Here is a 13,584-nt window from a genome sequence, read left to right as displayed (position 1 = left end):
AGCGCACGTGACCCAGTTTCGAACTTGACCTAGATATCATCAAGTTGAACATTCAGACCAATTTTCATGAAGATCCATTGAAAAATATGGCCTCTAGAGAGGTCAAAAGGTTTTTCTATTTTTAGACCTACTGACCTAGTTTTTGACCGCAGTTGACCTAGTTTCGAAACTGACCTAGATATCATCAAGGTGAACATTCAGACCAACTTTCATACAGATCCCATGAAAAATATGGCCTCTAGGGAGGTCACAAGTTTTTTTTTATTATTTGACCTACTGACCTAGTTATTGATGGTATGTAACCCAGTTTCGAATTTGACCTAGATATCATCAAGGTGAACATTCTGACCAATTTTCATGAAGATCCATTGAAAAGTATGGCCTCTAGAGAGGTCAGAATGTTTTTCTATTTTTAGATCTACTGACCTAGTTTTTGACCGCAGTTGACCCAGTTTCGAATTTGACCTAGATATCATCAAGATGAACATTCTGACCAATTTTCATACAGATCCCATGAAAAATATGGCCTCTAGAGAGGTCACAAGGTATTTTTGTGCCCCCCCCCCCCCCCGTGAGTGGTGTGGGCATATAGATTTGGTCTTGTCCGTGCATCTGTCCGTGCGTCTGTCCGTGCGTCCGAAGTTCGTGACGCGCCTAGCTCGAAAAGTATTTGATACAAATTAATGAAACCTTGCAAGAATGTTTATCATGATAAGAACTTGCGCACCTCCTATTTTTCGTCTGGCTCCGCCCCCTATTTTCAGAGTTATGGCCCCTGAAATAGTCAAAAATGCACATTTTCACCTTGTGACATGCCTAGCTCAAAAAGTATTCGATATAAATTGATGAAACCTTGCATGAGTCTTAATCATGATATGAACTTGCGCACCTCCTATTTTTCATCTGGCTACACCCCCTATTTTTAGAGTTATGGCCCCTGAAATAGTCAAAAATGCACATTTTCACCTTGTGACATGCCTAGCTCAAAAAGTATTTGATATAGATACATGAAACCTTGCATGAGTCTTGATTATGATATGAACTTGCGCACCTCCTATTTTTCATCTGGCTTTGCCCCCTATTTTCAGAGTTATGGCCCCTGAAATAGTAAAAAATGCACATTTTCACCTTGTGACACGCCTAGCTCAAAAAGCATTTGATATAGATTCATGAAACCTTGCATGAGTCTTAATTATGATATGAACTTGCGCATCTCCTATTTTTTATTTGGGTCGGCTCCCTATTTTCAGAGTTATGGCCCCTGAAATAGTCAAAAATGCACATTTTCACCTTGTGACATGCCTTGCTCAAAAAGTATTTGATATAGATTCATGAAAAACTTGCATGGGTCTTGATCATGATATGAACTTGCGCACCTCCTATTTTTCATTTGGGTCCACCCCCTATTTTTAGAGTTATGGCCCCTGAAATAGTCAAAAATACACATTTTCACCTTGTGATGCACCTAGCTCAAAAAGTATTTAATATAAATGGTTGAAAATTTGCATAAGTCTTTATCATGATATAAACTTGCACACCTCTATTTTTTTGGCTGGCTCCACCCCCTATTTTTAAAGTTATGGCCCCTGAAATAGTAAAAAAAAATGCACTTTTTCACCTAATTATGTGCCTAGCTCAAAAAGTATCAGATGTAAATTCAGGAAACCTTGCTGGAGTCTTTATTTTGGTGTGAACTTGCACACTTGGCATTCCTCTTGAGAATGTTAGCTCTTATTCTAGAGTTATGGCCCGTGAAATAACCAAAATAGTGGATTTTTCGTTTGTGATGCTCATAGCTCAAAAAGTAAAGGGCCTAGAATAATGAATCCTTTTCATAAAATGATTGTTGAGGCTATACCCCATTAAGACTGCAAACATTTGAATTATTGGCCCTCATTTATGACAAATGTACCAGTGGGGGGCACACCCTGTGTCTTACAGACACATTCTAGTTATTATTTGACCTACTGTCCTAGTTTTTGATGGCATGTGACCCAGTTTCGAATTTGACTAAGATATCATCAAGATAAACATTCTGACTAACTTTCATGAAGATCCATTGAAAAGTATGGCCTCTAGAGAGGTCACAAGGTTTTTCTATTTTTAGACCTACTGACCTAGTTTTGGACCGCACGTGACCCAGTTTCGAAATTGACCTAGATATCATCAAGATGAACATTCTGACCAACTTTCATGAAGATCCCATGAAAAATGTGACCTCTAGAGTGGTCACAAGCAAAAGTTTACAGACGCACAGACGGACGACGGAAACTGCGTGATCACAAAAGCTCACCTTGTCACTTTGTGACATGTGAGCTAAAAACGACGTCATACTCAGTTCAAAACTGGGTCTTGTGGGGACAGATGAACGATTCAGGACCATCATGGTCCTCTTGTTTATTAAGTAAGGGGCCATAACTCCTACACGACTGAATGAATCCGGACGCGAAACTCCAGGTGCACAACTACACATGACCAACATTCCCGTAAACTTTGGTGACTCTAGGTCAAATACTTTTTGAGCTACGTGCGACACAACATTAAAATGACCAATTTTTTACTAAGTCAGGGGCCATAACTCCTACAAGACTGAATGAATCTGGACGCGAAACCCCAGGTGCACAACTACACATGCTGACCAACATTCCTGTAAAGTTTTGTGTCTATACGTCAAATACTTTTGGAGCTAGGCACGACACAACATTCTCAGAAGGACGGACGGAAGGACGGACAAGTGCAAATCTATATGCCCCCACCACTCATCAAATCAATATCTGCATTAGTTTTGGAGATAGAAACATGCATGCAAAACTGTAACCAGGATTTTCCAAGTCCAAAAGGGGGCATAATTTGGCTAATATACATGTCAGAATTAAGGGACTTGACCCAGTGAGGTTGGTAATTGACCTAGAAAAAGAAAAACTAAGTTTCAAAGCTATATGCCTTTGATGATAGCCATATATACTTGCATGTAAAACTTTAACCAAGGTGTGATACCAACGCCAACACTGGCGCTAGGGTGAGTAGAATGGCTAGACTATTCTTTGAATAGTCGAGCTAAAAATGGTTTTGCTACTTGAGATTAAGTAACTTGCATTGTTTACTTGATGTGCAATTATTGATTTTACGTAACTATAAACCTTTAGCTGAAACCTTTTGATGTACTGAATATAGGTAGGGTTTTGATTAAAAAGACCCAGCATGATAATACGAGACTTTCTGCCAGTCTCCCAACTTGGCAAGTGGTCTTAGCAGCGAACTTTACCAACCAATTTTAAAATTTATATATTAACTATTTTCTTTTTCTTTTATATACCTTTGTTTTCCTAGCACTATCAAACATGTGTTTAATTTTGTGGCAAGCTGTTTGGAAGCACTTGTATATTTCATCATTTAGTTGACTGACCCCTCCGGCATCTGCCTCAGAAGATACAAAGACACCCTCAAGATTGTCAAAATACTGGAAATGGAACAGGCAGTTCTCAATGCCTACTGTCAACCTTGTAATAAAAAGAAAGTTACAAAAATGTAGACTGTGCACATTAGAGCTTTTACACTTAACTTCAACAACTGATAATATGCTCTTGAAACTGGTATAAATACATGTATTTAATAAAACTCATTCTTTGTTAAGGCTCCAAAATCTCATATTATTTTGCTGTAGTGGCCCCAAAACTTACAATCTTATATGTTTGAAAATCAAACAATTCCTGTTTTACTACAGATTCTTATTATACCAAAGAAATAGGTCTCCATTTTCAAATACTTAACACAACTGGGCAACTTTCAGAAAAGATTTCTATGCTTAAAACATTTAATGAAGGAAGTAAATTCTTCATACTTCTAAACAATAACATCTATCTCTAAAACAGCTTACTTTCTTTTAGAGTTATGGGGGCCTATATCCTCTTTTGACTCGCTGATATTGTGTAACAAATCTGCTGTTTCTGGAAACAGGCGTCCTTTCTTGGAAAACTGAAAAAAAAAATATTGTCTTAACCATGTTTTCACTTAAAACCACAAGTTGTTATTCAGTCAATCAATAACAAATACAGTTTCTTTGGAACTGTCCACGAGTAATTTATGTACACAAGATTGTAAGAAAAACCATCACCAAGTCTTTCATAACACTGAAAAGATTTTTAAAATTGGACCACTATTGAAAAAAGAGTACGACAATTTGAGATTCAAGAAAATGACCAGCTGTGGAGACTGTCGTTTAGGTGTGTTTAAAATGTGGTGACTGTCGTTTAGGTGTGTTTATAATGTGGTGACTGTCGTTTAGGTGTGTTTATAATGTGGTGACTGTAATTTAGGTGTGTTAATAATGTGGTGACTGTCATTTAGGTGTGTTAATAATGTGGCGACTGTCATTTAGGTGTGTTAATAATGTGGCGACTGTCATTTAGGTGTGTTAGTAATGTGGCGACTGTCATTTAGGTGTGTTAGTAATGTGGCGACTGTCATTTAGGTGTGTTAGTAATGTGGCGACTGTCATTTAGGTGTGGTAATAATGTGGCGACTGTCATTTAGGTGTGTTAATAATGTGGCGACTGTCATTTAGGTGTGTTAATAATGTGGCGACTGTCATTTAGGTGTGTTAATAATGTGGCGACTGTCATTTAGGTGTGTTAATAATGTGGCGACTGTCATTTAGGTGTGTTAATAATGTGGCGACTGTCATTTAGGTGTGGTAATAATGTGGCGACTGTCATTTAGGTGTGGTAATAATGTGGCGACTGTCATTTAGGTGTGGTCATAATGTGGCGGCTGTCATTTAGGTGTGTTAATAATGTGGCGGCTGTCATTTAGGTGTGTTAATAATGTGGCGACTGTCATTTAGGTGTGGTAATAATGTGGCGACTGTCATTTAGGTGTGAATAATGTGGAGGCTGTCATTTAGGTGTGTTAATAATGTGGAGGCTGTCATTTAGGTGTGTTAATAATGTGGCGACTGTCATTTAGGTGTGTTAATAATGTGGAGACTGTCATTTAGGTGTGTTAATAATGTGGAGACTGTCATTTAGGTGTGTTAATAATGTGGAGACTGTCATTTAGGTGTGGTAATAATGTGGAGACTGTCATTTAGGTGTGTTAATAATGTGGAGACTGTCATTTAGGTGTGGTAATAATGTGGTGACTGTCAATGTGGCGGCTGTCATTTAGGTGTGTTAATAATGTGGCGACTGTCATTTAGGTGTGTTAATAATGTGGAGACTGTCATTTAGGTGTGTTAATAATGTGGAGACTGTCATTTAGGTGTGTTAATAATGTGGCGACTGTCATTTAGGTGTGTTAATAATGTGGAGGCTGTCATTTAGGTGTGTTAATAATGTGGTGGCTGTCATTTTGGTGTGTTAATAATGTGGCGGCTGTCATTTAGGTGTGTTAATAATGTGGTGGCTGTCATTTAGGTGTGTTAATAATGTGGAGACTGTCATTTAGGTGTGTTAATAATGTGGCGACTGTCATTCAGGTGTGTTAATAATGTGGTGGCTGTCATTTAGGTGTGTTAATAATGTGGAGGCTGTCATTTAGGTGTGTTAATAATGTGGAGGCTGTCATTTAGGTGTGTTAATAATGTGGCGACTGTCATTTAGGTGTGGTAATAATGTGGCGACTGTCATTTAGGTGTGTTAATAATGTGGCGACTGTCATTTAGGTGTGTTAATAATGTGGCGACTGTCATTTAGGTGTGGTAATAATGTGGCGACTGTCATTTAGGTGTGTTAATAATGTGGCGACTGTCATTTACGTGAGTTTATAATGTGGAGACTGTCATTTAGGTGTGGTAATAATGTGGCGACTGTCATTTAGGTGTGTTAATAATGTGGCGACTGTCATTTAGGTGTGGTCATAATGTGGTGGCTGTCATTTAGGTGTGTTAATAATGTGGTGGCTGTCATTTAGGTGTGTTAATAATGTGGCGACTGTCATTTAGGTGTGGTAATAATGTGGCGACTGTCATTTAGGTGTGAATTATGTGGAGGCTGTCATTTAGGTGTGTTAATAATGTGGAGGCTGTCATTTAGGTGTGTTAATAATGTGGCGACTGTCATTTAGGTGTGTTAATAATGTGGAGACTGTCATTTAGGTGTGTTAATAATGTGGAGACTGTCATTTAGGTGTGGTAATAATGTGGAGACTGTCATTTAGGTGTGGTAATAATGTGGAGACTGTCATTTAGGTGTGGTAATAATGTGGAGACTGTCATTTAGGTGTGTTAATAATGTGGAGACTGTCATTTAGGTGTGGTAATAATGTGGTGACTGTCAATGTGGCGGCTGTCATTTAGGTGTGTTAATAATGTGGCGACTGTCATTTAGGTGTGGTAATAATGTGGCGGCTGTCATTTAGGTGTGGTAATAATGTGGCGGCTGTCATTTAGGTGTGTTAATAATGTGGAGACTGTCATTTAGGTGTGTTAATAATGTGGAGACTGTCATTTAGGTGTGTTAATAATGTGGTGGCTGTCATTTAGGTGTGTTAATAATGTGGTGGCTGTCATTTAGGTGTGTTAATAATGTGGTGGCTGTCATTTAGGTGTGTTAATAATGTGGAGACTGTCATTTAGGTGTGTTAATAATGTGGAGACTGTCATTTAGGTGTGTTAATAATGTGGAGACTGTCATTTAGGTGTGTTAATAATGTGGCGACTGTCATTTAGGTGTGTTAATAATGTGGCGACTGTCATTTAGGTGTGTTAATAATGTGGAGGCTGTCATTTAGGTGTGGTAATAATGTGGCGACTGTCATTTAGGTGTGTTAATAATGTGGCGACTGTCATTTAGGTGTGGTAATAATGTGGCGACTGTCATTTAGGTGTGGTAATAATGTGGCGGCTGTCATTTAGGTGTGTTAATAATGTGGCGCCTGTCATTTAGGTGTGTTAATAATGTGGAGACTGTCATTTAGGTGTGTTAATAATGTGGCGCCTGTCATTTAGGTGTGGTAATAATGTGGCGACTGTCATTTAGGTGTGTTAATAATGTGGCGGCTGTCATTTAGGTGTGTTAATAATGTGGCGGCTGTCATTTAGGTGTGTTAATAATGTGGCGTCTGTCATTTAGGTGTGTTAATAATGTGGCGACTGTCATTTAGGTGTGGTAATAATGTGGCGACTGTCATTTAGGTGTGTATTTAGGTGTGTTAATAATGTAGCGACTGTCATTTAGGTGTGGTAATAATGTGGCGACTGTCATTTAGGTGTGTTAATAATGTGGAGACTGTCATTTAGGTGTGTTAATAATGTGGAGACTGTCATTTAGGTGTGGTAATAATGTGGTGACTGTCATTTAGGTGTGGTAATAATGTGGAGACTGTCATTTAGGTGTGTTAATAATGTGGAGACTGTCATTTAGGTGTGTTAATAATGTGGCGACTGTCATTTAGGTGTGGTAATAATGTGGCGACTGTCATTTAGGTGTGTTAATAATGTGGAGACTGTCATTTAGGTGTGTTAATAATGTGGCGACTGTCATTTAGGTGTGTTAATAATGTGGAGACTGTCATTTTGGTGTGTTTATAATGTGGAGACTGTCATCATGGTCATTTAGGTGTGTTTAAAATGTCATTTACATACTGCTGAATTATTCATTTAGCAAAAGCCCTTTTCAACAGATTTCTTTTCTTAAGTTTAAGATGTAAAGAATGGTAGTTTCTTTTGTTGGAAAAAATAGAGAAATAAGTTACAGAATTCAGAAGTTCAAATAGATATTTAAGAAATGAATTCAAACCACCATTTTGTTTTAGGTTGTATAAAAACAAAATATCTGCTATTTTGTTCAAATATTATAATGTTCTCAATTTTCTCCTTTGAAAGTTAATATTTAAGATTCTTTAATTTTTTAAAAATGATCTGAGAAGCTCTAGCAGATAGAATTTACTAAAGAACAGCATTACCTTTTAACCTTCAGGTATATAAGTTCATGTCAAACTGTATCTTACCCACTGTACAATCTTTGGATTAGTAAAGACATTTGACTGGGATACTGACTGTACTTACTTTAAACAAAGATTCTCCACTACTTTCACTGGAGTTGTCAGATTCTACAGAATCTTTCCGTCGTTGCATCAGCCGTCTAATTGATCCTGAATTTTCAGTAACACCATTAGCAACACTGAATAAGTTTGATGAATCTCTGTGAGGTAATTTCTTCAGTGACCTTGACAGAAGATCATGACCTTGTTGCTGCTGATGAATCAGATCTTCAGGGGTTGTTACAAATAGGGAAGAGTGACTAGACAAACTGAAAGTGCAGTCAGAAAAAAAATACAGAGGATATCTCGCATCTTTTTCAGCAATATCTTATCTGTCACATATCTGTATTCATTTATACACTCGATTTAAATGCTTCATTAATTATAACTTTAGAGCAACTGATTGCTAGATATTTCTTTTTCCTATTTTTTCTACACTGAGAATACAGTGCACAAAGTTTGAAAGAGTGCAATAAAACTTCCCTTTTAAAGAAACATCACAAAGACACTTTAAAAAGTGATAAATCATTAAATCAGTGTGCTTTATTTATAGCAAGGTCAGTACTGCACACTTGAGGGATATTGTCAAGCCTGTGGGAAAACCAAGGTAGATAATACTGTGCCAAACTTGCGAAGCCTTGGTCTGTCAACCATGTATTTCAGTAGAAAACTTTATCATTGTATCATCAGTTAGAAATGTCTTTACTTTCTTCTATAATTTTTAAAAACTGCAACAACTTTCAAACTAGTGGCTTCTCTGTACCAGACAACTATGTGTAACCTACCTATTATGACATTGTGAGGCAATATTCTGACTATATAACTGCATAAGAACAGCTCTAGCTTGGTCAATGAGGAATGGATCTGGTGGAGATACACCATCAACACTGAAATAGATATGGAACTTGCATGAAACTAGAGTACAGCATCAACACTGAAATAGATATGGAACTTGCCTGAAACTAGAGTACACCATCATTTTCTTTGAAGCTAAAACACTGAACCGTGAATTCTTCTTACAGTCAATACATTTGTTGTTCTTTTGATATTTACTAGGGATGGGAACGAATACTGAAATCAATATTCGAATATTCGGTTTGCCATATTCGAATATATTCGAATATTCGGTTAGTTTTAATGGAAGCTTTAAATTCTTATTAAGTGATTGGCATATACACAACGTACTCATTTGTTTAAAGCGTGGATAATCGTAAATAAGGCCAAAAAAATATTTGTTTCGGGTAACCCGATCCTACATAGCGAAACCCGCCAATCCTAGCGTTTTATTTCACGATTCTGTCAGTATAATCATGAACATATTTAACTAATTCAGTGTTTTAGCTTCAAAATGATACAAAAAATCAAAAAGATTATAATTTAGACCGTCGCAATTTTATATAAAAATAGCAGGTCGTCCCATTTAAACACGTGACGCGCTGTTGTATTACCGCCGCCATTTTGAAAAATTTCAATCGGCGTGTAAAAATCGTCGTGTAAAATGCAAGTAAGGCAGACTTAAACCTCCTTCGACATGAACTTGTGCATCAATCATACGTTTTTCTTGATTTTATTATTAACTACTTCAAAATTTAATTCGAATACGGCCTCTTGCGGATGAAAACCGATTCTGCGGATGGTTTGAAACGTCGTACAAAATATTGTGAAAAGATCGACAATATCTACAAGTTTGGTATTGTTTTCGAAAAAATAAATTCTACAACTTGTTACACAAAACAGGCGCCAATAAAAATGAACAAAAGATAAAAAGATATCACATTTACGCCTAAAACAAACTGTTAATCCGTAGCGATAACCCCAGGTAATTATGCATTGCAATTTTCTTGTTAATTGGACATCTTTTGACATGCATCTGACACATTGACGCCTGTTGCAAACTGTTAATAAGTAACGATGGCCCCTGCCAATTATGCATTGCTATTTTCTTGTTAATTGGACATCTTTTGATACATGATAACCTAACATGACATGGTTTTATTCTGTAGAATTAGCATGCTCATATTGCCCAAAATCAATGATACTTATTTTGAAAAAAAAAATACAATAATTTACGAATATTCGAATTTGATTTTCATATTCGAATATTCGACCGATTTTCGAATATTCGAATATTCGAACATTCGTTCCCATCCCTAATATTTACACCTTGTCAGCTACCAAGAAACTCTAGTTTACCTGACAAATATACTGGATTACATATTAAGATATCCTATGAGTATCAGATTAAAAGTAACACAAAGAATAAAAGAGTTTCTATACTCTTTTACTATATTCTAGCTGATCACAGAACTGTAGATTTATAACATGTTAACTTACACTTTTGTACAACCTCCAGTTTCCAATGATACACACATTATCAGGTTTTTCTGAAAGAAAATAAGAAATACCAATCATCATAAAGTTCTTAATTACTACAAGGAAGAGTTCTGCTTTAAGCACAAAATGCATGATGATATTGTCAAAGTTGACATAACTCTCAAATATTGTCTAAATAATATCTTTCACTGTAAATCAAATTATATTCAACAAGAGGGTCATAATAGCCCTTAATCGCCAACCCGAGTTACACCACTTACATTAAACTGTTTCGGTAGATGGTTATGCAACGAAAATGTCTGTGAAATTATTCTGAAATAGTTCCAGTGTTTTCTGACAAGAATATTTCAAAAGTTTGTTCTAAATTAATACAAGCAGGTAATGTGCTTGTGTGTGTTGAGGTGCCGGTGGGGGGCAAGAGGACGGGGAAAGATGGCATTGGATACTAGGAGACAATATCAAACAAGATTGACCACACACCCTAGTAGCCATATTTTTTCATGAAACAAAAGTATTTGCGGAATCTTCGTAAAGGGTCACTAGTGTGAAATTATTTTAAAATTGGGCCAGCAGTTTCTGACAAGGAGATTTGTAAAGGTTCCACTACTTACATATTGGGAAAAAAGACCACGCCCCCTGGCAGTAATATTCTTTTTATGAATCAGAATAATTTGAACAATCTTCGTAAAGGGTCATCAACAGAACATTTGTGTAAAACAAGCCAATTCGCTGAATTTGTATCCCCTGCCTAATGGGTTTGTGGTGAGGAATGGCAAAGAAATATATCCGGCAAAGGAAAGAAAAATTTTTTTGGGGAGGGGTGGGGAATGACCGGGTGAGGGTACAAAACTTCACATTTTGATAATAAATATTAATGGAAAATAAACAAGAGTGCCAGACTGTCACAAAATACGCCCGTCTAAATATTCAGTTACGTATCATAAAGGTAATGTTGATGTTGTATGCCTTGTTAACCCAAAAAAAGAGTAAGAAGGAATAAAGGTATTTGTGAGGTTCTATGTGGGATGAAATTGACAATCAGATCAAAACTGTTTAAATGGACAAGATTTCGAGTAATTCAAGGGCCATAATCCAAGAGTGCCTGGGGCGATTAGGCTGGTTATCTAACTTGGCTAAGATATTATGCCCACAAACATTATCAGCAAGTTTGGTGAAGATCGGATGAAAACTGTTTGACTTAGAGAGCGGACAAGGCTAAATTGACAGTAATTCAAGAGCCATAATCCAAGAGTGCCTGGGGCGATTTGGTTGGTTATCGAACCTGGCCAAGATATTATGCCCACAAACATTGTCAGAAAGTTTGGTGAAGATTGGATGAAAACTGTTGGACTAAGAGAGCGGACATGCTTTTGGACGCTGCCCGCCACGGGTTTTTACATAATACGCCCCGCTCTTTCAGAGACAGGGGTATAAAAATGAAAATCAAGATTGTGGTGGGGGGTGGTGGGAGTGACAGGGTGGGGGGAGGGTACAACTTTGCATGCTGATAAATATTCATGGAAGCTTTAAGGTAAAAAAACAAAAACATTTTTTGTGGGGTTGAGGGGTGGGGAGGGGGTGTGACACCAGGGCAGTGGGGGTGACAGGGTGTGGATACACAACTTCACATGTTGATAATAATGTTCATAGAAAAGAATGAAAGAATTTTAATGAAATTCTACCAATTGGTAAGTTTGTTATGTACAAATATGTGGATTTTTAAACACTTAATAGGCAATAACTCTGAAGTTACTAAAGAGATTCTGATGAAATTGTGTGTGCTGTGATCTAAATTCAATTAAAGTTTCATAGTTCTAGGTCAAATATGTCAAGTTATGAAGCAGAAATTGCCATATCTATAGTACACTAGAAACTAATAAAGGCCATAACTTTGGAGTTATTTGGGCAATCTGACTGAAATTTGACATGCTGCATTTCCCTATAGTGGTGAACATGTATATAAAGTTTTATTTAAATATTCCAAACCACTTCCTAGATACAGCTCTGGACGGACAAACGGATGGATGGAAAGACGGACGATGGACAACGTCAAAACTATATCCCTCCACCATTGGCTTATCTATGCCTTGTTCTCCATGTTTAGCTGCTTTAGCTAGTTTCTTTGTTTTGTTGCTTTAATTGCACACCTGTCTTTATATTATTTTTATGTAATAATTTGCATGCTTTTTATGTTCTCTGTGTGCTATTGTTACTATTACATCTTATTTTCATGCTATGTTTTATGTGCCACTGGGAAGGAGCTGCTGCTCAGTTCATTTCAGATCTGATCTGAGGTGATATTCTCGTTTAGCATATTTTTTTATTCAGCTTTTTGCGCCAGTTTTGCCTCTCAGTTTTTTACTTCATGTTTATCTTAGGTAGTTCGTAGGCTTTTGGTCAAGAGCAGCAGGTCTTTCACAGGTTTAACTTCATGTTGTACTGCTACATGTAATTTTGTATAATCCTATCTCTTATTTTACAGCTTGCTTACTATATGTTTTAACTGTTTATCTTTGTTATATATAGTCGGTTAAAAAGCGCCTGTCGCTTATGTTGTATTGTTTCTCTGTCTTGCCGACTTAAAATAAAATTTATCTTATCTTATCTTATCGTATCTTGGCGGGGAATAATTATTTCAAAACTGGGTCTGCTAATTATACAAGGAGATTTTTAAAGTTTCCACTTTTACATATTGAGAAAGGTGACCATGCCCTCTGGCAGCCATTTTTTGAAGAATCAGAATAATTTTCTTATTTTTAGCAATCTTGGCAGAGAGTCACAGAGGGACCATTTGTGTGATATTATTTCAAGATCGGACTTGCAATTTAGGACATATCGAAGATTTTTCTATTTTTAGCTCTGGCTGCCCCTGTGCTACCAAATGGAAATGTTTGAACAATTTTGGAAGAAAACTACCCCATCAACTTCCATCACATGGTTTCAGAGGAGATGTCGTTTGAAGAAAAGTGTAGATAGATGGACACCAGATGGTGAGTGATCACAATAGCTCAACAAGAGGGCCATGATGGCCCTATATCGCTCACCTGAGTTTAATTGCTTGTTTGAACAAATTTCTTTGCTAAAGCTTCAAAAACAAAATTAACTAGGTGAGAAGGTAAAGATTCTTCAAGATAAGTACTGAAATCTGTTGAAAAATTATACAGGTGGTCCAAATCTCTTTGCTGTAGCTTCAAAAACAAGAAAGTAGGTCAGTAGGTCAGGTTTAATAACACTGAAGATGAGTATTGAAATTTGTATCAAAAGTTCTAC

General features: G+C 36.9%; 1 protein-coding gene across 1 annotated transcript in view; it reads right to left on the bottom strand.

The window, feature by feature from the left end:
* LOC123558457 (protein inturned-like) overlaps window positions 1–13,584 on the bottom strand; it is a 280,606-nt gene that overhangs the window by 235,059 nt on the left and 31,963 nt on the right. The window contains exons 11-15 of the mRNA XM_053544639.1: window positions 10,315–10,364; window positions 8,766–8,867; window positions 8,006–8,249; window positions 3,878–3,975; window positions 3,317–3,500 (exon numbers count right to left, since the gene is read on the bottom strand). Coding sequence (XP_053400614.1) covers window positions 3,317–3,500; window positions 3,878–3,975; window positions 8,006–8,249; window positions 8,766–8,867; window positions 10,315–10,364 — 678 coding nt within the window. The remainder of the gene's footprint in view (window positions 1–3,316; window positions 3,501–3,877; window positions 3,976–8,005; window positions 8,250–8,765; window positions 8,868–10,314; window positions 10,365–13,584) is intronic.

The sequence above is a fragment of the Mercenaria mercenaria genome, chromosome 5 (assembly GCF_021730395.1).
Source record: "Mercenaria mercenaria strain notata chromosome 5, MADL_Memer_1, whole genome shotgun sequence".
Lineage (NCBI taxonomy): Eukaryota > Metazoa > Mollusca > Bivalvia > Venerida > Veneridae > Mercenaria > Mercenaria mercenaria.
Note: the sequence above shows the minus strand (reverse complement) of the source record. Positions and strands in the feature narration are given on the sequence as shown.